We start from the raw sequence: 27,899 nt of genomic DNA, 5'->3' as shown, positions 1-27,899 counted from the left end.
CTTCCATTAAGCAAAATTATCCTCAAAACTTTTTTTTTTATGTAAATGGACAATGATTGTTCTTAATATATGTCCACTTTACTACAGGAAAAGACAGTGGTTTAATTAAGCTCCAGTATCCCCAGGGACAAATTAATGCAGGTAGACAACTCCAGTCAGCATTAACACAATGGAGACGTAAATAAGGACTGAACCTATATTATTGAGAATTAAATTAATTTTGGTAACAATATCCCTTTTCTGTGTCACATTAATTCTACATCATCTTATTAGTTTTAGGTATTTGTGGTTGGGAAAGAAAAGAGGATAACAGAGGACGGTGTTTAAAAGACCAATGAAACCCACAATTGAAATGCTCAGATATGAACCATGTAGTATCAACCTGACTTTCCACTGCATCTTGGTTAAAAATAAAAAATAATATAGTATTACCTCCTCGCTCCAATACAGAGACCTGAAGTCACTTGCCACATCTTTAGGTCTTAATGGGATCTGATGAAGGTCAATAATTTGAAACTGCAGTCTGTTGAGCTGCTCTGACATCACTGGCCCTCCCATTTTGTATAAAAGTTATCAATGAATTTGGGCAGATCATGTATGCAAGTATAGGAGATGCTATCTGCTGACATGGCAACCTACTACACAGGTGTAAAAGAGAGCATGATGTATATATTTAGTTTATTATAAACACACTTCGGTTACTCAGTTATACATATTATTCTGATAAATTTGATGTCAAATAGTGGATTACTTGCTCTTGAAGACAGTTGGCCGAGAGACTTTCAGATATGAAGAGTTGAAGAAAAGGAGGAAGGATGATGGGGGAAAAACAAGGGGCAGAGAAGAATGTTCAGTAGAAGAGAACAGCATTGAGAGGGTAAGAAGGGGAGAGATGAAAAGAAGCTATGTCAATCTAACTCCTAATTTCCTCCCAAATTCAAGGTTGAAGCCAAATGTGGAAAGTAAGGCTAGGCTTCACTAATGAATTTGGCCAGTGATCATCTATATACAACCACATCACATGGAACGGATTACACGTGTCACACTATATGCGGCATACTTAAGTCAGAGAAACGCGTGAGGTTTATTCCCATTGGGAACAGCTATTCTATGTTGACAAGACAAATGTGACTAGTCACTGGCCAAAAACCACTAGAGAAGCATAGGCTCCAGATATAGAGCAGATATGCCCCATTATTGGAAACCAACTGAAAATGCGTGTAGTATTCTTTCATCAGGAATGAGAAAAGTTAAGACATTGAACAAATGTTTGGACCATCTCTTTATTCATATTCAAAATTACATTTCCAGGAAAAAAAAATTAAACATTTACAAGAACTTGTTATTTGGTATCTGACATGAATCAGAAATAGTGCTCATGATAGAATATACTGATGTTGGCTTAGGTTGACTTTTTCTCCAACATAAAACTATATATAAACTGCAGACTAACATCACACATTGAGGGACAGTTATGAATTTTGGTGAATAGGAAAGAGATGCTATAAAACACAGCAAATCAGATGATTGCTTACATTTCCCAGCTTGGCTAGAAAAATGAAAGCTAGAAGCCGAATGGTTTCTGTAGATCACAGAACGTTTTCTCTGTGTACCTGTTACAGATGTCCCTCACTATCTCTCTACCAACAAATAGCTGCTGACGTCAAAATAAAATGAACATTTGTTGCTGCTTAGAACTCCGTACAAAGCAATTAGCCCAATTTAGTTTAATAATCAACAGCTAAAATGGTTACACACCCCACGGGAGGGGGAGAAATGCGATGTTCTATCAAGCAGTTGCTTTTAAAACAACTGAATGACTTCACGTCTGACAATTCAAGTCAACATAAGCTGCAAAAAGGTTGTTTTATCAGTGTCATGAGTAACATCTCCCCAACATAACAGACAAAATGGATGGACTGAAAAGAGGGTTTTATACTGCCACACAAAACCTGTCGGAGCAATTAGTGCTTTTAAAAGGTTGTATGCAGACAAACACAACAAAGTTAAGGTGAATTCACACAGGTCTTCACAAACAAAAGATCATATCCCAGTAAAAATAAAACAATTTTTTTTTTCCGTTTAAAATAAAAAGCACACTAATAATCAGCCCATTATTCAACTATTTTCATACATTTTAACATAACAATATGTATGTACAGCTGTATCTGACTTCATAGTAAGTCAATTTACAATAGAAACATATTTACAAGCAGATTCAACTGCAATGCTACCAGAAGTGTCCATAATGCAAGGCACTGCGTACTCTGGCAGGTGGGGGGATACACAGAACAGGTGTTGTGTGTAAAATTGCCTTAAATACAGCTTTTGCGGTATCTGCTTCATAGAGATGTCCCCTGCAATTTACAAATTGTACAGAAATGGCGTACTTCATCTTCGTGAATAATTCTTACTTAAGCAAAAGCAACCACAATTCTAGCGAGGTGAATGTTTCTTGAAACTTAACAGAACATAAAAGTTAATAACGTCATACACTTGTGCATTAACACATCAATAAAGCAACAAACCACAAGAGATCTACACAGTATAACAGAGACGGTAGCTGGATTTGTTGAATGTCTAAATTCAAAGTAGTGCGGCTGTGGAAACCATAAAAAGTGTTTCAATGTCTGCGGTCTCTTGTTACGGATTGGAAAGTGCCACTGTCGAAATTAGAAAATCTACTTAATGTTGTAGCATTTTGCATTCAAAAAGCATTATTCTGGATGGAGAACAATAACAATATTTCTTAAATGTGAATCACATCTTTACAGTAAAGTATTCACGGTTGATGTGAAGGCCTGCGTAAATAATGTCATTCAGCATCACTTTAAAAGTATACGGGTGTGTTCTTTAAACCCATGGAAAATGAAGCTAAGATAGACAATAAGGACTGCTCCACCGTCCTAATTGTCGGACAGCATAATGTGGTGGAGGACTAGAGAGTGATACTGTGTGTCCATTATAGTTCAGTATGTAAATGAAGCTTCAAATATTTTAAGTGCAAAATAATTCAATATATTTCTTTGTCCTTTTGGTGCAACTAGGCTAACTGTAATTTCTTACTTGACATCAGTTCTTCATATTCCTTGTGGCACAATATGGAACAATCTTCAGGGTCTTGACCATAAAATGTGAACTGAAGTTTGAGAGCTTTTTCTTTTATATTTCCCACATTGATCAATGAAGGGCAAAAATCTGAGCATCAAAATGAAAAATAAAGCACAGCACTGTGTACAACATCTGTGGTATGTATGTAGCTGGTATAAGTAATCACTGGGCATCACTGCACCCCCATCATTAAACACCAAGGTGTCCTACTGGAGGAACAGATCAGCTCCACAATGCAGATGGGATTAGGATACTTCAGTTCTCCACTTGTTAAAGTTCTTCATATGTTGACAAGAACTAGCACAGAGACCAATCCATAGTGTAACCTGCTTCAGTGCCAGGCTGGGAACAGTCCCCACTTTCTAGTCAACTTGAATTTTTGACTTGAAACTCAGCTGTGTAATTGCAACTATAAAGCCATGTGGTATTTTTACACACTGCAAGAATTAGGGTCTGCAGTAAATCAGAGATCACAATATAACTTGATGTTTCCCCATACTGATATTCAGCACAAAAGAATCTGTTCAAAATGTCATTTGCAAAAGCCACATGACTTCTATGCAACTCCCATATCTTTTTAAAGGGGTGGGCATGACAAATACTTTTTCACCTGCAATATGGCCCCCAGACCCCTGCATGCAATCAGTAGGCAACTAGTTTGACAGTCCTGTCAAGAGTAGGGGGAGGGGGGCTGTATATATTGTAGCATAAAACACCACTATGCACTTATGAACCATATACTGTGAATGAACAGTGTATCAGATGTCTTTTTAAACTGGGCCAAGTCAAGGATGAAAATGACAGCATACAGTGAAAACTATTAGAATCCTGTTTAAAAAGCACCTTGTGTTAAAAGTAGAGATCCATGCAAAACAGGGACTTAAATCATTACATAGGTACAGAAAGGAACCAAGTTAATCTTGCATACGGCTATTATATTGACGAACGGTATGTGTAAACAAGCATTGTGCTATAGCAGTAGCCAAAAACAGGTCAAGCTCCAACTTTATTAAAATTGAAAAAAAATAATAGGTGTGAATTATTACACTTCCACTTAAACCGACTCTGATTCATGTTTTTGGATGTTCAATACCATTACAAGGTTATGTGGAGAGATGCCGTGCGAGCTCACAACTTTGCACAGAAAGGAAAAAAAAAATATTTATGTCCATTGTTTTGATGAATTGTACACTGTTTCTGCGCATCTGGGAGCTGGTTGTCTCTGCGGTTTCCTGTAGTTGTTAGGAATCAGTCCTTAATGTTCTTTAATGACCAGTTTGCAACCAATCAGAACTCAGGATCTGGAAGCATTAGGTCCATGTGAGGCCATTAAAGAAGGGAGGGTCTCAGCCCATCAGTACGTTGGTTTGGCAACAGGTATTTAAGTGTGGTTAATCCACCTTCCTCAAACAATTCTAGAACTGTAAAACAAGAAAACGCCATATTGCAAGATGTTTTTATAAAATGTATGAAAGACAAATTAATCTAGAAACAGAAAACACTTCGGTATCATCTAATTTTAAATAAGGTACAAGTTAAAACACCTGCAATGCAACAACAGTTGCACACAACGGCTGCAACCACATTCATTCCCAAAGAGCCCAGCAAAAGGGATTTTATTTAAGTAAAACAAGCAAATTCCATCTTCCACTGCAGTAAACACATTTGTTCCATCACGCATCCGGCAGTTCATAAAGAAATTTGTACTTTTAAGAGAACAGTTTATACTACTTTATTAGTCCCATGTGGAGAGAGAATCTGACATGTTTCTGCTATTGTTACATAATTCCAAGAACACTTGGTTACTTTTCACAGACAAGTATTACAATGCATGGAGAGTGTGCAGAAACATTCGCATTATATCTACATTTACATTGAGAAATGAACTCAGAGCAATATGAAACAATGCTATAATGACCACTATGCAACAGAGATTTAACACTGCTGTTTTCGTCATGCCCTGTTGACCTTTACCATCCCTTTAATTCAAATAATTTAGAATATTTAAAAAGACCTAGCTAATAATGATTTTGGTCCGATAAATTTAGGAAGTGTTGTAATGTAAATGTATCAATATAGACAAGGTTCTGTCCCACATCAAATACACACAAATTCACAAACGTTACCATAAGAAACCAACATTGATTACCATCATTTTAACCAACATTTAACCACAGTACACCAGTATGTTGGGCAAGAAAATCTAGCTTTTCATATCATTATTCTACTTTTAAAGATATTATGTAGAAAATAAATGGACACCGTGGGAATATTTCAGCTCTATGCACCTAAACACAAAATAAAATGTGGTTTGTGTCTTACCTGTGAGGGAGCTGCATTTGTGAACACGTCATCCTTGCTTCCTTCTTCTGTCTTTTTATCGACAGGAACCCATTCGCCATACACTTTATCCTCTTTCTTCCTGTGCTGAGACCCGGATGAAACTGGGAACTCCTTGGTCAAAGTTACCTGATTTTTCGGAGCTGGTTTTAAGCTGGGATTCTAAAGAGAAAATGAAAGACTCAGTAAAGAGAATAAACTGTTTAACACTACATCACATCACTACAATCACCTCACAAGAAGATACCCCCAAAACTAACAACTATCAATGGTCCTAAGCGCCTTTTAATTGCAGTTATTTTTCAATACGCCAACTTACCAAAGAGAGAAGCAATGGGTGATCTCTAGGCTCCCCGCTGCAAAGCTTATTTGTTAATGTCCTCAGATTTGAACAAACGGACAGAAAATCTATTTGCACTACTCTCTTCAAAATCGATTATGTCAAATTTGGGATGCAGCGAATGGCTGGCGGTCATAGACAGTAGTCATTACTGCCACCTTCCTAAGAAGGCAGGCGCTTTAAGACAGATCAGTGCTATACTCTTCTAGAAAGTGTGTATATAAAAATATGCTTACAGACAGAATAGGGGTTATATTAAAAACAATAGACTTTATTAAGTAAATACAGTTCTCACACTTTTGTTGCTGTCCTGCAGACTGCTGACTTTCCTGTCTTTATCCTCCCATTACCCCCACCCGAACAACCATTTCAGAACACTGTAAGCAACAGTAGAGGACTAAGATCTCTACAGTGTGGCACTTTATCGATACTACATATAGTGCTACACAGGGAAGCAAAGCAATAGGTCACGAAAGACTGCCAGTAGCCAATAAAAGGGATTTAAGCAAGGATTTCCAGTAGGACACTCCTTATCGTCACTATTATTCTGTCCGTGAATTTTAAATCACTGAGCTACTTCTTGATACAGTAAAATAGCACATTGAGGATATCTGTAGTATCTCAATGATCAATTCAGTCATAAGCAGAGCGGAACCTTGGTTAACGTGGAATCTACAACCATGTATCTGTCATATAGTGCATGGTTTCTCAACCCCCTTTCTCTCCTTTAACCTACTCACAGAGGAGGTCCCCACTTTTGAGCTGAACTCGTATGCTGCCTATTAATTTGTGAGTAACCAATGACATCATTGAGGCATTGCCCGTCTTAAATTCATGGCCTGACTGATATTAATGAGGTACTCATTCCTAATGAATTGATAATATTCATAAGAATGTAGCATAAGGCCACAAAACAGTGTTTAGGTGACATGTCCATTGGACGTGCACAATCCATAATTATTCCACCTGTTCCTACAGTACGAAATCTTGAAAACGTGACTTGTTGGGGGTATTTCAGAACCAAAGCTAGACTAACGGAGACTGAAGTTTATGAGCAGATCAGTGATATTTAAGATGCATAGGTGTTTACAGACTCAATTTGGGGCATGTTGTGACTACACACACAGGTTTGCAGATAAGAGATTAGACTTCTGCTTACTTCATACTCATACTACTAGTGAAGATTTGCAAGAAGTTGTGCTCCATTGGTTACATTATTAAATAAAGCCTTAAATAGCATACATCAGTAATGTTTCTGATAAATTTCTTAACAAGATTTTCTTTTCTGTTTTAAAAACTGAAAACTTTACATATACAACAATGACCAAATATATGCAAATTGAATTTTAAAAAAACAAACCGTTAAGGGACCTTAAAGCAGAGGAGCTATAGTAATATTTTAATTTGAAGCGTAAGGGGCTTAAAATTATAATTAAATTATAGCTGTAGTTCTCATTTACAAGGCAATGAAAAGAATGTAAATAACAAATGTACACAGAGGATTTAAGAAGGGTGATCAGTTTTCAATAAGCCCTGCTGTTCAGAAAGGCCACTCTTCATGTAGTTCTGTGGCAGACTATTACAATAATCAGGCTGCTGAACTGATGCCTTTGAGAGCACTATCAGACAAGACAGACTGAACCCATCTCAGGACATGGGTGTACATTGTATGCTGAATATCCTATACCCAATCCATACCCACAGTGCCTGTATACTGAACCCCCCCCAACCAAACTTTAAAAGCTGCAGGACTAAATTAGGAGGAGCACCTGGATAATGTGCTCCAAATATATTGTTACACCTTTCACACTTGCTCTAAAAAGACACTGTTTTATAATGAAAAAATAAGCACTTTTTGCTTTCTGTAATGCTATTCACAAGTGACGTCTTTCTTAACTTCTAAAATAGAATTGAGAAGCTGGAGTTAACAGAACACAACAATCTTAAGTCTTAAGTATACATCTTACCGTATATACTCGTGGCTTATACTCGAGTCAATAAGTTTTCCCAGTTTTTTGTGGTCCTCGGCTTATATTCAGGTACATACGGTAAGTATACACCTTCTGCCAACAAGCAGCGTTAATATTCATCCCCAATGGCTTATTTAACTCCCACCAACAACTGTCCTAAGAGAGGCTGGAGACAGACTATAGCTTACAGGTTTGCTCTATGTTGATTAAACAGAGACTTTATATTTTATTTTAAGTGATTTTCACCTTGTTGTCTACTGAAGGCATATTCTAATAAATCTCTCTCTATTTTAAGAGAAGCTTTTCCAAGACTCTATCCATAGTTCCTTTAAGAAAGTCTGTGCAGCTTCAAAGTGACCCAAAAATGAATCAGCTAGTTCTTCCCAGTAGGGAGATATCAAACCTATGCGCTTTATTCATAAAGAAAAAGGGAAAGATTTTTCTTTTCATTTCCTTTTAAAACTTGACATACTCTAACTATTTTTTACCTGAAACAAACAATACATGTAAAATATAATATTTATGAAACAGACAACTTACTAGTACATACACTTACCAATAAGCTAAAGGAGATTGGTTTATGTTCACTGACTTTAAATGGATGATTATAAAAAGGCTGGTCTCCTTCCTCCTCATCAGAATCATGAGGCTTATTCACAATCACATCATCTTCTTTGCTCTGAGCAATTTGCTTACATTTCTTTAATAAAAATAAAAATAACAATAGGTATAAAACAATGGAGGGTTGGTTTTACTTTTTCCAGAAACACTTTAAAATAACTATAGTAAGCAAGGCTACAAAGACAGTCTAACAAAAGTGTTAAAACCTAACTTCACTGGTCCCTGGGATGTCCATAACAGTGTCTCAGGTTATGTATTCTTTATATACAGCGTTGGACAATGAATTAGGTATTTTTAAACTTTTGTGTATTTTTAAGGTGTCTACCTCAAAAACAGTGAAATTATAGTAAATACGTTCTGATTTATAGTCTATGATGTAAACAATTGCTAAAGTTTCACCTCAGAGTGTAGGAAGAATTAATAGAAGGTTGAAGTTAGGAGAACCAGTAACGCCAACACAGAATTTCAATATAGGCTGTAGGACAGTTTTAAATGAGAAGTGATAAAAACTGCCTTGATATTTATATGGATGTGGTACAGGTTTGTGCCCTTCATCCATGTTCGTTAACTCTGGGATAATGAAAAGTCAACCATGCAGTTTTTTCAGTTTTTTTTTTTTACAGCATGACACACAAAAATGGGGTTTCTGTGTAACTTGAACAGTCTTCGTTAACCAAATGTTGAACTCAAAAGGGGGGAATTCAATTAACAGCGTTATGCTTGAGAATAACGTGGGCCACGCACTATTACCATTATTATAGTAATTTTAACGCGGAACGCGTTACTCTCAAGCATAACGATGTCAATTGAATTTCCCCTAAAATATAACAGATGTACAACTAGCTGGATTTTAAAGAAAAATGTTAAATATTTTAAAAAAATTATTTTTGCAAATCAAATTTAAAACAAATAACGTTCTTCCGAACAGGTTGGCTTTCAGGTCTTTGACACTTCCCAATTTATACTCTCGAAAAACAGTCTGACTCCTATTCTGTCTTTTATGGACTTGTAGTGATATGCAGCTCTTATGTCTATAATAGCTATATTTTATAGTAAGTCTATAGAACTGTATGCACATTTCTACACTGAACCTAACCACATATTGAGCTAACCATGAGAAACTATTCTGATCTAACTGGTCAAAATTAGTGTGTAGGAAAAAAAAACAAAACATTAAAAGTAAAGATCAACTACGACAGTCATAATGGTTCACAAAGTTGTTTTTACAATGCTCCAAATTTCTGTCATTTGTTGTTAGTGGACCTTTGGGATCGATAATTGTAGTTTAAAAATCATTCAAAATAAATATTGGTCTGGTGCTAAAGATTTAAAATAATTGTGTGTGTTTCACAAATGATCAAATGCATCTCTGTATATTGAATTCAGTTTGTTACACATGTTGAGTTTGGCGGCTGGTGTGATTGAAAACGGATAGATTTATTTACATGTCTGGATGTGCACGTGTGGCGGTTTACGGTTTTCTGTATAGACTTATGGTCACTTACCTCAGTAAGCTCTTGTATTGTTACGCCATACGTCCTATGTGTAATTTTTTCTTCAGCCGGTGCAGTAGGTGTTGTTACAGGTTTCAAGCTAAGTGGTAACGGCACACCTGCCTTCGCACACATGGCAGCCGCATTAGCTTTAGCTATTTCCAGAAGCTGAGCTTTGTCTGAAATGAAAATAAACACTATTTTGAAGCACGTACGATGTGTTATAGAGGTGTGTTACTTCAATATGCCAAGCGGTTGACTTGAGCAAGTGCTGCTGTGCTCTAATTCTGCATAACCACTAAAAGATGACCTGCACCTCAACTTCAAATACAAAGAGATAATGGTGTAGCTTAGTGCACACATGAATGTTTAGCATACAGCGGCCAGAACTACTTTCACAGACAACCTTCATTGCGTTCCCTTGTTTCCTCTTGGCTGACTGCTAACAAAAAAGGAAACAATGACCCACTGGAAAGACAATACATGAACCCTTCATGGGGAAGCATATCCATCAGTGAGCCATTCTCAAAGTCCCAGTTGTGCCACAATAATACCTACAAAATGCCTTTCCATATATGGACATCATGTTCTACTCCTATGGGCACCAGACAGCAGGTCTGACTCATCATTACTTTAAAATAGATAATTATTAAACACACAAATGTTAATATATGTATATTAGATGTCATCTCCAATTTCTGTGACTTGTATAATATCTGTCAGCTTACACACTTGTGATTTGATATGGTCAAAACACTTCAGTGACTTTGAATAGCTATGTCATTACAGAAGAGTACATTATTATATTATTTTACATTTTTATTAAAACTTGGATGAAAAAAAAAATAACCGTGTATTTCATTGTCCTATCTATTCACCTTTACAATTGTGATGGTATTACAGTACACGATAACCAATTGCTAGGTGTTAGATAGTTCTTGTCTAGCCAATATTGTATCACAGAAGGTGGCATTCTTGTTGCTAGGATTCAATGTACAGGCAGACTGTCAGCTCAACACGCCTCACTAAAAATTAGCCGATGCTTGAATGTTCCCTAAGTTAATGTTTCAATGAGAATTCAATAAGCCAAGAGTAAGTGTACATTGCATCCCAAGAATAGGGATACTGACCCTTTGTGCATACAGATGATCTGTATGGTGAGCTAATGCATACATCTTTTGGCCAGTTAGAAAGGTACAACAATGACCAAGCACATTGCGCTCCTGACTCTTATCAGATAGTAGGATGTCAGGATCATTCCACAATTTGACCACACTTAGGTGACCACACTGGGCAAGATCTGGTAATTTGTGTCTCAGGTCAAGCGCAGACATTCTTTCCAGTTTCATAGTGACCCAGTTAGTGAAGATGGTCTACAAGTGCAGACACAGACAGATACTGGTTATCTGTCGAGCGCATTTTCCATTGCCTATCATTACCGCTGTGGTAGATTTGGAACTGCAAATGCTTTGATATCAGGCTAAGTGCCCGATTTAGGCTCAGCATATGGGCCAAATTTAAGCCCTAGCTACAGCAGACAAAACTCAGTCAACATAAAAATAAACTGTTTTATCAGAGCTAGGTTACAATACTATGCCTCAATCTGGCGACTGATCTATAAAAATCTATTTAATAGGTTATTTAGTTGTAAAGCATATATAACAGACGTACAGTACGTCAATTACACATATTGTTATAACTTAATTATAAAAATCTGTATATTTAGGCGCATCCTTTAATAATTTCATTTAGAAATCAACACAGAATTATAATTTGTATTAAGGAAAAATGGCCTTGTAGTGTGTGCTCAGTCAACTGGTGAAACAATTAAAATAGAGATGTGTTTTGTACTCGAGACTGGATACCCAAACAGGCCTTCAAATGCACAACAAATCACAAAAACTTAACTGATGCTATGCTTACCAAGATCTGTGAGACGTTTTGGTGACCTGATGGAGTCCATTGACTGGTCTCTAGATCTTGATCGCTTTCGGCGAATTGGAGACCTGCTGAAACTCTTTCTTCTTACTGGAGACCGTGATCTACGTCTTCTAACTGGAGATTTGCATACGCTTGCTCTTCTTCCAGGTGATCTCGACTTTTTCCGTCTTGGAGGTGTTCTACTTTTTCTTCTTTGTTTAACGCTGTAGTGATCTTTAGAGTTTGACCTTTTACGTCTCTTTTCAGTGGATTTATTTTTGTCTCTTGATGAAGATCGCGACCGTGTTTTCCTCTTTCGTGTAATATTACTGAGTGAGCGACTTCGAGATCGGTCAGATTTTGACTGAGCACGTTGCTTGTTTATTGGTGATTTTGGGGTTGGAGATTTGGAACCAGATCGCCTTTTTCTGGGAGCAGATGAAGACCGTGAGCGCCTTTTGCGAGAGGCAGATGGAGAACGGGAATGCCTTCTTCGGACAACAGGCGGTGTAGGGGAGCGCCTCCTGCGGGCCACAAGCGGGGATGGGGAGCGCCTCCTGCGGGCCACAAGCGGGGATGGGGAGCGCCTCCTGCGGGCCACAAGCGGGGATGGGGAGCGCCTCCTGCGGGCCACAAGCGGGGATGGGGAGCGCCTCCTGCGGGCCACAAGTGGGGATGGGGAGCGCCTCCTGCGAGCCACAGACTGTGAACGAGAGCGCCTCCTGCGAGCCACAGACTGTGAACGAGAGCGCCTCCTGCGAGCCACAGACTGTGAGCGCCTTCTACGAGTGACAGAAGGTGAGCGAGATCGCCTCCTGCGATACACAGAAGGTGAGCGGGAGCGTCTCCTACGCGAGAGAGAATGTGAGCGAGAGCGCCTCCTGCGAGCCATAGAAGGTGAGCGAGAGCGCTTATGGCCAACAGATGACGAGTGAGATCGTTTTCTATGTGCTGTGGATGAAGAGCGAGACCGCCTCCTACGAGCTGTAGATGTTGAGCGTGAGCCTCTCTTGCGGGCTACAGATCTGGATCGGGAGCCCTTTCTTTTGGCTACTGACAATGAACGAGAATGTCTCCTACAGACCAAAGAAGCAGAACGAGAACGTCTTTTCCTGACTGCAGAATGAGACCTCCTTTTTCTTGTATCAGATGCAGAGCGTGACTTCTTTCTTTCAGTTGCAGATGTAGAACGTGACCGCCTTGTTCTCACCAGTGACTTAGAACGTGACTTTTTTCTACGTGTCACAGACTTTGAGCGTGACAGATTTTTTCGTGTAGCAGATTTTGATCTGGATTTTTTTCTGTCTTCTGATCTTGAATGTGAACGGGCTGTTCGGCTTACAGATTTTGAGCGGGAATCATTCTTCCTAGATATAGCTTGTGATTGAGGAATGTCAGTTTTTGACAAAGACTTTGAGCGTGAACGTTTTTTAGTAACTTCTGAAGAAATTACTCCTTCTCTCACAGACGTTACTGTTGAGCATTCTGACTCAGACATATTCACCAACTCATTATCAGCAGAACAACATTCTATCTCAGAAGTGGCAGAAATATTTGATACTACTTGCTCTGTTTGGTCTTCCATTCTAGAAGTGGGACAATCAGATTTCATGGGAAATTGTGGACATAATAATGGTTCCTCAAGAGACTGCTTATTTTTTGTCAATGGTTGATCAGCCAGCAGTTCGGGCAAAAATGACTGCTCAGTAGCACAGAGAGGCTCATCAATGGAAGATGCTGAACAAGGTAGTTCCTGGGAGTAATGAACAACTGAGGTAATTGATGCCAATTGCTCATCTAACATTTCTGAAACATGTGTGTGTTCCTCCTCTGAAGAATGCTTCAATATGGAACCTTTAATAGTATCAAACTTAAGGCTAACTGATTGTTCATTTATAGAAGTCAAATGGTGTGGCGCTGTTTCAGTGTCAAGTTCACAATTTGAATCTGAATTATCATGCAAGTCTGAACTGGAAAACTGTTCATCGTTTGACTGTTTTTTATTACTATTACTAGGTAGAGAGTCTGAGAAACTGTCCACAGAAAGCAGATTCATCGTTGGAGTTTCTATTATTGATATTAACATAGCAGGAGGATCATTTTGATCAAGCTTGTTGATTGCATTATAGACAGATAGTTCTTCTCCATGAGGTTCCGAGCTTTGCTTACGAGTCAAGGCAGTAGGTTGGTCAGAATCATAGGGCAACAGTTCAGGCGGTGTATGAAAGACTGAAGAACCCTGTTCAGAAGAATAGTCTGCAATACTGAGAAAAGGGTTTGCAGGTTGCTCAGAATCATATGGCAGAAGTTTTGGAGGTGGCTGCGAGTTGAAAAGAACAGGCTCAGATGAAGGCTCAGATGTAGAACACATTCCTGTGGGTTGTTCAGAATCATATGGCAATAGGTCTGGTGGTGTAATTTTATAATGGTGATCGATTTTAGGATGGTTATCAGAATCCTCAGATGCAGATTCAACAGACATTGCTGAAACTTGGTTAGAAGGGAAACACTGTGGTTTTTCTTGGTTGAAACAGGGTAAATCACTTGCACGCGATGTATTTTTCACAGGTAATAGAATACCAATAGATTTGTTAAATATCAGGTCTTGTGACTGGGAAAGGTTACTGCTAAAGGGGTCATCAGTCTGAAGCACATTTTGGGTATGCTCAGAGATGCAACTATCAGGTTGGCTGGAGATTAAACATGTTCCATCAGACAGAGTTTGGTTAGTTTTGGCAGAAGACTCCAAGGTCCTGCTGTGATCAACATGAGCAGAGGAATGATTTTTAGGAGAATGGCTAGGGCTATCAAACGATTCCTCGCAGCTTTCTAAGGGTTCATGCAATAGTAGCTGGTTTGAGCTGGAGTAAGGTTTGTCCACTAGCAGATCTTCAGTCGCTGTTGTTCTATCTAGCAAATTATAGTCAGGACTGCCTGTGGATTTGTCAGGCAGAGGAAGGTCCGTGATCGTTGCGGGTTTAATAAGTTGCAAATAATTAGTCTTTATTTCAGGGGGTATCTGGTCAAGATAGGAGATGGATCCTCCCGGCAATGGCGAGTCGGAACCGCACACGGGTCTCTCCTGCAAGGACGAGTCAGAACCGCTCACGGGTCTCTGCGGCAAAGGAGAGTCAGAACTGCACAGGGGTCTCTCCGGCAAAGGCGAGTCAGAACCGCTCACGGGTCTCTGCGGCAAGGGAGAGTCAGAACTGCACAGGGGTCTCTCCGGCAAAGGCGAGTCAGAACCAGGTGTGTTTCCGCCCAGCAAGGGCGATTCTGCGTCATGTATGGCTTCAACAGCCAAGTTGGCACCAAGCACGCTCTCACCCGGCAGGGGCACGTGGGGACCAGACTCGACATCACCTGGCAGAGATACGTGGGGACTGCGTTGTTGTACAAACGGATAATCGAGGCAGCATTTATCAGAGAGCGGCTTGTGAGAGCTAGAATAATGTTCATGGCAAGATTGGCTGGATATATACATGGATTCAATGAGCGGTGCTTGGGCAGCACTAGCACAATGTTCATCTATATGTGGTATGGGTGGACTGGAAAAATGTTCCTCTTGGTGGGGGTGGTCTGAGCCAGTAGACATATCAATTGGCTGTTGTTGGTCAGGGTTGGCACAATCTTCGTTTGGGTGGACAGACTCGGCACAAAATTCTTTCCGCTGAAACTGATTGTGGCTCACACACTGTTCCTCCAGATTTAGTTGGTCAGGGCTGGCACACAATGTATCCAATGGATGGTGATCAGGAGACTCACAGGAATGAGAAAGCTTGGGACTATCAGTGGTAGAATAGGATGCATTCAGCTGAGCTGTGTCAGGGCTGTTATTGTGATCGGTCAAGAGTTGGGCAGGGCGTGCATAATATTCTTTTGACAGTAAATGGTCAGTGCTTTCAGTGCAGTCCTCCAGGTGGGAATGTTGAGGACTGCAGTAAAGTTCCTTTGACAGGTTTTTAATTTGGCTACCACAGCATTCCTCCAAATTTGCCTGGCTAGGGATGGAACCACTTTCATATGAATAGGTTTGAACAACCCCCTGACAAGGTTCCTCATGCAGGAGTTCTGCAGTGTTATCATCCGGTTTATCAAAATGGGGACTATCCGAAATTACTAGTTTTTCCTGTTTTTCGGCTGGCTCGGATGCGATAGAGCATTCATCTAATTTAACAAAATTATATCTGAAATTGGGTAGAGGTTTCTGTGTCAGTTTGGGACGGACATTTGGGTCAACAGGACAGAGCGAGTCAAGGTTGTCAACAGGTTTGTCTCCCAGAGCAACATCAAAACTGTAAGCCGGATTATATGTCAAATGGTGTTGTACAGTGGCAGCAGTTTCATATGTCAAATGGGGGCTGGGGCTAGAACATACTTCATCTTCATGTTTTTCAGCTGAGTTAAGAATGGCTTCAGCAGGCTGGCAAAAGGTTTCAGTCAAGCCAAAACTGAAACATGGTTTACATGTCTGGACGTGGTCAGGACTAGCATACGGCTCAACCAGCTTGGGGCGTTCTGGGCTGGCATACGGCTCAACCAGCTTGGGGCGTTCTGGGCTGGCATACGGCTCAACCAGCTTGGGGCGTTCTGGGCTGGCATACGGCTCAACCAGCTTGGGGCGTTCTGGGCTGGCATACGGCTCAACCAGCTTGGGGCGTTCTGGGCTGGCATACGGCTCAACCAGTCCAGGCCCGCCTGGGCTGGCATACGGCTCAACCAGTCCAGGCCCGCCTGGGCTGGCATACGGCTCAACCAGTCCAGGCCCGCCTGGGCTGGCATACGGCTCAACCAGTCCAGGCCCGCCTGGGCTGGCATACGGCTCAACAAGGTCAGGCCCGCCTGGGCTGGCATACGGCTCAACTAGGTCAGGCCCGTCTGGGCTGGCATACGGCTCAACTAGGTCAGGCCCGACTGGGCTGGCATACGGCTCAACTAGGTCAGGCCTGTCTGGGCTGGAATACGGCTCAACCAGCTGGGGCCGGTCTGGGCTGGCATACGGCTCAACATGCTGGGGCCGGTCTGGGCTGGCATACGGCTCAACCTGCTGGGGCCGGTCTGGGCTGGCATACGGCTCAACCTGCTGGGGCCGGTCTGGGCTGGCATACGGCTCAACCTGCTGGGGCCGGTCTGGGCTGGCATACGGCTCAACCTGCTGGGGCCGGTCTGGGCTGGCATACGGCTCAACCTGCTGGGGCCGGTCTGGGCTGGCATACGGCTCAACCTGCTGGGGCCGGTCTGGGCTGGCATACGGATCAACCTGCAGGGAGTGTCCAGGACTAACACAAGTTTCAACCAAGTGGGAGTGATCAGAACTGGCACACAAATTAGTCACCAACGGGAAGTCAGAATTGGCACACTGCTCAGTCAATAGCATGCGGTCAGAACTGGCAAAAGGGGCAACCAGTATTGGGTAGTCTGATTTGGAATACGGTTCTACCAGTAAGTTATGGTCAGGACTATGGTATGGTTCAACCAGTAATGTGCAATCAGGACTTGTGTTGGGTTCAATAAATAAATGGCTATCAGAACAATCAGGGCTGCCACTTGCCTCAACCAGCAGGGGGCAGTCAGAGCTGGAATGGGATTCAGCAAGTAAATGACTATCAGAGTTAGCATGGGGTTCAATCAATAAATTGTGTTCATGCCTAAAATGGGATTCATCAGATGTGGGAAGGACAGAAAGTGAACTGGCTACAGTCAATAATGGGCGCTCAGAACTTAGAGAAGGTTCAAATAATGCAATCTCAGATGCACTACAGGGTTCACTATCTGGAGGACATTCAGCATTCTCACAAGACTCGACTAGTGGGAAATTTTCAGGAATTTCAGTTACTGTGGCATGGATTACTTGAATGGCCAGTTTGTCTAATGGAATCATTTTACCCTTCAGTTCACTAGACAATGGACACTTAGAAACAATAACTGCTGGAAACTGCCCAGAGGATGAAGATTGTTCATTATTCAAAGTGTGATAAGTACTAACTAACGGCTCAAAGGTTGACTGACATGCACTGGCATTAAATGAATCAGCCTCAGGTTGGTGTTCAGGAGACACAATGGGCTTTGACAGACAATTGTCAGCAGGCTCTTCAGGTGACAAAGAAAAGTCTGAGTAAGCTGACTGTTTGGATGCATCATTATCAAACATTGATTCATGGGTAGACCTATAACCCTGTGCTGGGACAAAGACAGATATTCGTGTTTGGCCTGTAGAAGCCACATCAGGCACTGGCATGTGTGTCATAGCAGCAACATCAGGTACTGGCATCTGTGCTGCAGCTGCCACATCAGGCAATGGAATTCCAGCAGCTACATCTGGCACAAGAGTCCCACTAGCCACTGGTACGAGGGCTTCAGCAGCTACATCAGGCATTGGATTAAGTGCTTCAGGAGCTAGCTCATGCTCAGGAGGTACCTGGGCTTCACTAACCAAGTCCGACCCAGGCACTTGGGCTTCAGTGGCTAGGTCCGACCCAGGAACTTGGGCTTCCGTGGCTAAGTCAGATCCTGGAACCTGGGCTTCAAGGGAAAGGTCGGACCCTGGAACTTGAGCTTCAGGAGCTAGGTCTGCCCTTTGTAACTGTGCTCCAGAAGTGAGATCAGGCACTGTCCACTGTGTTGTAGCTGTCAAGTCAGGAACAGCCCATTGTGTTCCAGGAGTCAAGTTTGTCATAGTCCACTGAGTTCCAGCAGTGAGGTCCGGTACAGTCCATTGTGTTCCAGCAGTCAAGTCAGGCACAGTCCATTGTGCTCCAGAGGCAACATCGGGCACAGCCCATTGTGTTCCAGCAGCAAGATCAGGTACAGACCACTGAGTTCCAACAGTCAGATGATGCATAGGCCAATGTGCTCCAGCTGCTAGATCAGACATAGGCCACTGTGTGCCAGTTCCCAGGTCAGTCACAGACCACGGAGTTCCAGTGGCAATATCAGGCACAGGCCATTGAGATCCACTGGACATATCAGGCACATGCCATTGGGTTGCTGTGGTTAAGTCAGGAACAGATAACTGTGTTTCATCAACTAAATTGGACACAGGCAACTGTTCTGCAGGAGGGACATTGGGCAAAGGAATCTGCACTCCAGCAGTAACATTGGGCAAAGGTACATCTGCTAAGTTGGGTAACGGCATTTGTCCTACAGTAGTCAAGTTGGACATAGGAACATGTGCTCTAGTAGAAAAAGTGGACAATTGTGCTCTAGCTGTTACAGTAGATAAAGGTATTTGTTCCTTGACAGACATCTTTCCACCAGCCCCTTTGGACTTTGCTTGAGATAACTGCTTCTGAATAAGAGACTTTAATCCAATACTGTGCTTAAAAGCAGCAGTTTTTGACTGGGCTATTTTTTTCTGTGGTATTGGAGACGTGGATTTGCGCTTACTTATAGGAGATTTGTCTTTCTGCTTGGCTTGTGATCGTGAGCGGCGTCTACGAACAGGTGATTTTGACCCGGATTTTCTTTTCTTTGTTGATAAAGAACGAGAAAGCCTAGATGATGATCTAGAGCGATTTCGCCTGGAGGTTGACAAGGAACGAGATCGGCGCCATCTTCCTCGACTTCTGGAGCGATACCAGCGATTATGTGATCTTGATCGACTACGACGCCGTGGGGCTGGAGATCTAGAGAGGGAGCGACCCTTATTTCTCGAACGGGAACGTCTTCTTGGAGAGCCAGATATTGACCGTGAGCGGCTCCTTGATGACAAAGATTTGGAGTGTGACCGTCTTCTCCACGGTGGCGAATTAGAACGAGACGACTTTCTATTACTGGATGTTTTGGAATGTGAACTCTTCCTGGCTCCTGATTTAGAACGTGACCTTCCTTTTCTGCCTGGAGATTTAGACTGCAATCGGTTTCTTCGAGTTTTTGACTTGGAGCGTGAACATCGCTGCTTCCCCACAGGTTTAGAGGATCTGGTTCTTTCTGTTGATTTTGAACTTGAGCGCTTTCTTTTTCCTGATAATGTAGAAAGTGAATGTTTTTTCTTGCTTTTAGACTTAGACTGTGAGCGCCTCTTCCTTCCTCCTGACCTGGAGCGTGAGCGTCTCTTTCTGACAGATTTTGAATGAGAACTTTTCTTTCTTGTCGATGACTGGGATCGCTTTTTTCGAGGCACAGATTTAGAATGTGAGCGTCTTCTTCGGGCTGTGGATTTTGACCGTGACCGAGACGCCCGCCCTCTGTCTACAGATGGTGATCGACTCTCCTGGGCAACAGACCTTGAGCGATACTGTCGCTGCTTAACTCCCAATTTAGACAAAGCACTAGAAAGATGGGGAAATGTATGCTTGGAGGTAGAACAGGATTGAGGGTCATCTAGACCCTGGGTGTTATCAGACTGCAACAAGTCTTTCCCAGGTGGTTGTACAGACTGAAGGTCTAATTGTGAGGGTTCAGCTGGTACATCATGTGTGGACTTTGCAAGAGAGGACTTTGAAGATTCTACATGAGCACTTGGCTGAGCAGACGGTAACTCTAAAGACGATTTTAAGCTAGACCCTGAAACATCTGAAGATACAGTGGAGGGACACAAGGGCTCTGAGGAAGAAAAAGTGCTATCTTTAGAGGTCACTATACCAGAAGAGTCTTCTGTGGCGTTACATAAATGAGAGATAGAGATTGTCTTAAATGTTTTGCTGAATTTGAAGTGCAATGGCACTGAAGCTTCTGAAGACTTATTCATCACGGGCACAGTGGTCTTAGAAGACAACATTTGAGCTGCAAGTGTTTTTTTTTGTTTTGAGCCATCATGTGCTGATTTAAAAGGAGAAATGTGAGGTGCTTTTTCACTCTGCTCAAGGGCAGGTGCATTAGATTCATTGTGCTTAGGTGCACTTAATGTGTGGGTCTTTGAATTTTTTTCTTGAAGATTAACTTTTATTTCATGCTTAGGTAGAAGGGTCAGTGGCCTAAATCCCATTTCAGAAGAGACTTTCTGCATTGTGTTCCCAAAGTGGCTACTCATTGAAGAATAAGGTTTAACAATCTTTTCCTGGCTGCTATTTTCAGCCTCCAGAACATCTAACTGCAAACGTTCATGGCCAGAAATTTCATCACAGGATTTAGATTCAGAAGTTTTGGAGATTGAAATAGGCTGAAAATCCTGACTCACACTTGAGTCTTTCGGTCTCACAAATTCATCAAAACAACTTTCTGTCTTGCTTTTTTTGGTTGTGTTGGACATACTAAAGGTTGGACTTCTCATGCTTAAGTCATGGTTTCCAATTTTGCAAGGTATTCCGTCATTTGAAGCAACATCACATGTAGGATCTTTTACAGTCTGCTTACTGGAATGACTTTGCTGAACAATCACATCCTTGAAGGGCACACTTGAATCCAGATTACCACGGTCATCATCATTTAGAGATGAGCATTCTTTGAGTTCTCTGACCTCTGAAACAGTTTGTCCAATGATTATCTCTGATATTTTATCCATTTTCTGAATGACCATTTGGCTCTTCTCAATATTTACATCCTCAAGTTTAAAATTCATTGGCGAATCAGAACACATTTTTCCACTTGGAACAACAACTAAGGATTCTTGTCCTGTTGCAATTCTGAAGTTTTCTTCTTTATGCTCACAGATAACAGCAAGATCTGTACTTGGGGCACTGACAGTAGGGCTATGTACTTCTCTTGCATTGTCATAAGTTGATTCATCTGTCTTATTACTAGTGTGTTTATCATAAATACTGTCAAATGTAAGCGGTTTAATAAAGCCCTTACTGCCATTGTTAGGAGAAGATTCTCGGTTATTATTTGCAAGAGCCTCATGGAGTATTTGCTTTGTAATGTTCATTTCTTCATTTGAATCAATCAATGAAGGTATTGCACGAGTATCTAGGATGTCAAACATGCATTCTGAGTTATTTTCTGAGGAACTAGAAATGGATTCATCAGGTTTGATGGACACAGACTTGACTTGTGGATCATGAGATATGTTTGACTCTAGTACATTATCATCAGTTTGTTCTCTGGAAGTAGAGAACTCATCACAAGAAATAAATGGTGGAATTTTATTGCGATGGGAAGCAGACTTTTCTTCCATACTGCAGACTTCCTTGTCAAATCCTTTGGGTGATACACAAACATTTAGCTTATCTGCCTCAAGGGGCTCTGTAGCATGGAAAGGTGGAAAAATGATCAAACTAACAGATTCTTTATGAGGATAACTATAATCAGTACTAAAGGTTTCAGTGCTCTCCATATTGGATATAGTCTTCTGTTTATTTTGCATTTGCTGAGCAATCAAAATTGGTTCTGATGACTTTAGTACCAACGACTTTTTATGAGTAGATTGTAATTTCCCCAGCTCATTTCTGTCCTTACTTTTACCTAGAACTAGCTGGTTTGCTTTGCCTTCAAAAAATCCCAGTTCTGGAGCAGTTTCTGAAAAGGTTTCAGATTTTGAAAATTTATATTTGTCGGTTACACTGGAAGTGCCAGCTCGGAGATCAATATGACCATGTGATAAAAGCCCCTTCTGTAAAGGTTTGTCTATTGGGTAGCTTCCAATAAGGTCATCAGCTGTTTTACTCTCTTCAGTTTTCCCATCAGATACACATATCAGTTGAGTGGAATTCTGTTCTGGTGGAGTGAACATACTTTCAAAAACTACAGTTTTTTCGACAATATTAAATTCAGTTTTACTGGATTTCAGAAAGTCCGTTTCTGACCCACATTCTGTATTCAAACTTGCAGGATCAGGAATATAGTCATGTAAATTAGAGTCATCATTTAAGTATAGTCTCTCGTTATTTGATTGAGAGCAGTCAGAGCAATTCTGTTGTATTATATTTTCAATCATACTTGATGACTTGAAACTAGAAACAGTAGCATCGACCGGCTTAGAAAATTTTTTAGAATTACTTTCTAATTGGGAAGCACTGTCTGTGAATCCTTGCTCTGTGCGCTGGGTACAGTCAGAATAGTCAGTTCTTGGACTACCAATTACAGGCAAATTCAAGGTTTCATTTGAAATAACAGTGGCCATATGAAACGTAGTTTGCCTATTAAATGAATCCAGTCCTTTATGTGGAGCTACTGGAGAGGAAAATGGCTTCATCTTTGATTCAGAAGTAATACGACTAGTGGGCGAAGCATTGTGCAAAGGTTCCACTTCACTTTTTGTTTCATCACTAGATAAGTATGAGATGCCTTGCTCAGCTGGAGTACCGGAGTGTTCTGTGGGTGCACTGGACTCAGAGAATGAACCTTTTAGAGACGGAGTTACCATCTCATGTACCTCAGAGTTATTATCTTTAATGAAATCCTGTTTTGAACAGTTGCTGATCACATAAAGCTGCGAAGGAGAAAATGGGGCAACATCCTTTACTATACATTTTGACATGGAATGATGACTTGACAGTTCAAGGTTTGAAGAGATGAAAGTGTTCATCGGAGATTTGGGCTTACTGACTGATTTGAGGTAAATTGTGTTCTCTTCAGATTTTAAAATGGTATTGCTTAAAGTAATTAAATTTTGGTTAGCAAATTCCAGTGCATCTTCAATATGTTGCCTCTTGTCAGATGATTGATTGGATGGGTCAGAATCCTGAACAGAAAGATCCGTGCACCGTCCATCATAAACTTCAGACTTACTATGTTTTGATGTATCTGTGGTGCAAGAACTTTCCATAAGTATTGGTGAACTTGAAGGAACAGAACACTCATTTGTGAGGGGGTCAATGGTGACTTCTAATTCATGCTTTTGTACAGTTCCAATATCAATATTTGGAGGAGGACTGGACAAAATAGTCTCTTCTTCAGCAATTATTTCACTTGCTCCATGCTCTCTATTATTAAGTAAAGATTTCAGCTCTGGCTCATCAACTGGACAACAAAGTCTTTCTTCTGTAATGTTGGGAACAATTTCCTTCAGATGTTGAATAGGGGGATCATTTAAAATTTCATCCCCACAGTCTTTTTGTGCACTGAATATATTTATGGATGCTGCTTGTAGTTCTATGCCATCAGTCTGTGTTGATCTATAATGCATCTGCTCAAAGTCCATGCAACATTCTATAGAAGGTTTTGTAAAACTTTGTGATTCTTTAGGAGACGGAATAAAAGAAAGATTTTGCTTTTGGATTGGTGACTTGGAATAAGGATTTGTCACATGTTTCTCTGGGACAGGTGTCTTCAATGAATAATCATTTAAAATAACTGCTGAAAAGGTGGAGGTGTCCATTTCTGTAGAATTATCGCCACATGGTTCCAGAAGTTTTACTGGTGAAGTAATCTGCTCCTGATTAGGCACAGATTTAGAATGCAATATTGAAGTTATATTAGGTAATTTAATTTCATATATACTGATTGTAGTAGATGATGCTGTATTAGTCTCTTTCTCAACTGGTGATTTGGAAAGCTGCTTTTCATTTAATGACAAGGATCTTGACCTCCTGAGTTCTATGGATGTTCTAGACCCTGATTTATATTTCCTCTCTGTGGATCTCGATTTTGACTTTTGCTTCACTAAAATAGACCCTGACCGTGACCTCCGTCCTCTAGCAGATTTTGAAATGTTCTTTGCAGTAGAATGTGGTTGTCCCTTCCTAGCGGTTGAGGTGGACCTAGTCCTGTGTCTCCTCTTTGCTGAAGTGGACCTGGTCCTTCCTCTTTTAGTGGCTGAACTGGATCTGGACTTCTGTGTCTTTCCACTGAAGCCAGACCTCAACCTATGTCTACTGGCCGCCGAGCTGGACCTGGACCTGCGCCTCCTGGCCGGCGATGGGGACCTGGACCTGCGCCTCCTGGCTGGCGAGGGGGACCTGGACCTTCGCCTCCTGGCCGGTGAGGGGGACCTGGACCTGCGCCTCCTGGCTGGCGAGGGGGACCTGGACCTGCGCCTCCTGGCTGGCGAGGGGGACCTGGACCTGCGCCTCCTGGCTGGCGAGGGGGACCTGGACCTGCGCCTCCTGGCTGGCGAGGGGGACCTGGACCTGCGCCTCCTGGCTGGCGAGGGGGACCTGGACCTGCGCCTCCTGGCTGGCGAGGGGGACCTGGACCTTCTAGCAGCAGAGACAGACCTGGACCTTCGCCTTCTGACCATCGAGCCAGATCTGGACCTCTTTTTTATGGCCGTCGAACCAGACCTGGTCCTACGCCGTCTGGCCGGTGAGACAGATCTGGAAACTCGCCTCCTAACAGCAGAGCCAGACCTCGATCGCCGCTTCCTGAAAGCTGAGCCAGACCTCGACCGCCTCCTTTTTGTAGACTTTGATCTTCTCCACCTACTTGTTGATTTTGACCGCAACCTAGGTTTTCTGCTGGTTGATCTTGATTTTCGTCTCTTATTTATGGATATTGACCTTGATCTGATTCTTTTTACAGAGGATCTTGTCCTTGAACGATGCCTCTTCTCAGCTGTCCTGGATCTCGATCTACGTCTCCTTGCAGGCGATTTAGTTCTCGACCTGTGTCTTCTTTCAATTGACACCGACCTTTGTCTGTTTTTAATTGACTTTGACCACCAACTTCTTATTGGGGATTTAGAATAGCGAACAGAAGTGCTGGATCGTGATCGTCTCCTCCGGACTGGAGATTTGGAGTTTGACCTCTGTCTCTGACCTACTGAGCTGGAGCGAGACCTTCGTCTTCGACCAAAGGAGCTGGAACGTGACCGCTGTCTGGTAGTAGTAGACTTGGAACTGATTTGTTGTTTCTTTGGGACCTTTACCAAGGACTTAGATCTTGATCTGTGTTGTCTTGCTAAAGATGTAGACCTTGACCTTGCTGCAGATTTGGAAAGCTTCTCACTATCTGATTTCGATCGTGATCTTGATAATAATGCAGATTCTTTATCTGAATGGGTACAGAAATCTTCTTTTCTTTCATTTAATGTACTACTGCTTAACTCAACACTTTTTTCTTGCAAAATCAACAAGCACGACTGGGACAAAGGCATTTCAATTTGCTGAGATTTTGCAGTGTCATAATTTGCACTTTCTATTTTGCTACCTTGTTCATTATGCTTTGTGGTTTCACTATTTTGCTGACCATTAAGAGTGGATTCTTCAAGTGCTTCTGGCATTTCAGCATCACAAGTGGCAGGGGAATTTATTTCATTTGGACATTTAGGACCGAAAAATCCAGAATCTGCATCTAACTGTAGCCTTGAAGGCTGATCTTCTTTCATAGAACCAATATTTACATCTTGTACACTAACTAACGGTAGTATATCTATATTCACACTTTCTGTCTTGGATGACAATGCATCTAATCTTGGAGGAGTTGCAAACGCTGGTTTCCATACGGATTTTGCCTCTGAACTAAAATTCTCTTGGTCCTCAACGCTTGAAATAGATTTTGATCTTTTTTCATTTTTCTCTTTTTTCTTTTTCTTTTTTTTCTTTTTGCTTTTGTGCTTCTTGTGCTTTTTGGACTTCTTTTTTGATGTATCCTTTTTTACTTCATCAGAAGAACTAACTTCAACAGTTTTTAATTCTTTTGATGCACCCTCTTCTTCCAGTACTGTAAAACATAAGAAAACATTTTAAAAAATAATCACTGCTGACATATGCCTTAAAGAAGAAATAAAGAAATCTATATCTCTATCTCTATCTATCTATATATCTATACATATATATATATATATATATATATATCTATATATATATCTGTCTATATCTATATATCTAATCTTTTAGCTAAAGTTAGACGAAATCGAACTACTTCGTGTGTATGTATGTATGTATGTATGTATGTATGTATGTATGTATGTATATATATATATATACATACATACACATATATATATATATACATATATATATACATATATATATACATACATACATACACACACATATACACACACAAGTTAACCAGTGCATGATACTCTTGCATTCTAATCAAATCAAGCTACTTAAGGTGTTAAAAAGGTTCTTGTCATGCATTTGGGCCTAGCCCAGGCCTCCTCAGGGGAAGAGCGTTACTTCCCGACGCAAGCGCCCTTTTTTAACGTGTTTTGTCCACATGTCACCATCTCATCATTTTTCTCCATCACCTCATCCTTCATCTTTATCGCCACATCTATCCAGATGTCTATCCAGACACACGGATCTCTCTCAGCGGTCCGGAGTATCACACTCCTCTCGCTCTGTCACCCCCGGCAACCACCAACCACTCCCCACTGTCACTTCCGGCAACCACCAACCACTCCCCACTGTCACCCCCGGCAACCACCAACCACTCCCAACTGTCACTTCTCCTTCAAGAAATAAATAAATATATATATATTTTAAATCTTTATAAACACTTTTAACAATTAACAAATTAAATTAACAAATTAAAAACATCTTAGTATACCAAATTTCGTCCCTTTCTGAGTTTTTTTTTTCCACACACACTAAGAATTTAGTAGGTCAGTGTATAACTCCGCCCAGCAGGTGGCGCTGCAGCTTGTTGGGTTTTTTTTCACACACACAGACTAACACACGCCACTAGGCTTATATATATATTAGATATATAGACACACACACACACACACACACACACACACACACATATATATATATTTGAAATGCCATTTGTGGGATGTTAAATAATGAAAATATGGAGCATAATGAAAATAACTGTATATTATAACAAATGTTATAAGTGTTAGAAGATTTTTCCCTTGATATTGTGCATTATATTCTTAAGGGAATAGTCAACCTCTGCATATTTTTTTCATATAATAAAATGACCATGCAGGTTTATTTGCACAAGGAACATCATAACCATTTAATGATGTTGGTTAGATACTATCTCTGTGTGTACATCTAATAGATGCTTTAATATTCGGAAATGTGATGGTGGATAACGTGTTAAAAATATGCTATAATACCCTAGCAGAGAGAGCAGTAAAGATTAATGCAGGTTAAGGTAACTTTTAGATATTGGCATAATATACTCTAGGGCAGGACTTAACAAGTAGTTCCGAATTTAGGAATTAGAGATGCTCACTGACCCCCGTGAACTGGTTTTGGGTCTGGATTAGCTTCTTGTTGGCAAAACCACCCTTGTGTGTTTTGGTTTTGGATTTTTTAGGAAAAATCTAAAATATGCTAAAATTACATAATTTTGCACTTTTTTTGTTGCTACATTATTAACCTC

The 27,899-nt window shown here is 41.0% G+C and overlaps 1 protein-coding gene across 8 annotated transcripts in view; it reads right to left on the bottom strand.

The window, feature by feature from the left end:
• Positions 1-27,899, bottom strand: part of SON (SON DNA and RNA binding protein) — a 71,883-nt gene that overhangs the window by 20,955 nt on the left and 23,029 nt on the right. For 7 of the 8 annotated variants that reach the window (XR_012688229.1, XR_012688224.1, XR_012688226.1 and 4 more), the window contains exons 3-6: positions 11,799-26,273; positions 9,888-10,054; positions 8,318-8,461; positions 5,434-5,613 (exon numbers count right to left, since the gene is read on the bottom strand). Coding sequence is in view for 2 of the 8 variants with exons in the window: in XM_075197200.1 (XP_075053301.1) it covers positions 5,434-5,613; positions 8,318-8,461; positions 9,888-10,054; positions 11,799-26,273 (14,966 nt within the window). In the remaining 6 variants the exon portion in view is untranslated. Of the gene's footprint in view, positions 1-1,269; positions 4,533-5,433; positions 5,614-8,317; positions 8,462-9,887; positions 10,055-11,798; positions 26,274-27,899 lie in introns of those variants that run through there. The other variant, XM_075197202.1, reaches the window with a different exon arrangement.

This window comes from Mixophyes fleayi, chromosome 2, assembly GCF_038048845.1.
Source record: "Mixophyes fleayi isolate aMixFle1 chromosome 2, aMixFle1.hap1, whole genome shotgun sequence".
Classification (NCBI taxonomy): Eukaryota; Metazoa; Chordata; class Amphibia; order Anura; family Limnodynastidae; genus Mixophyes; species Mixophyes fleayi.
This window is presented reverse-complemented; position numbering and strand designations above follow the sequence as displayed.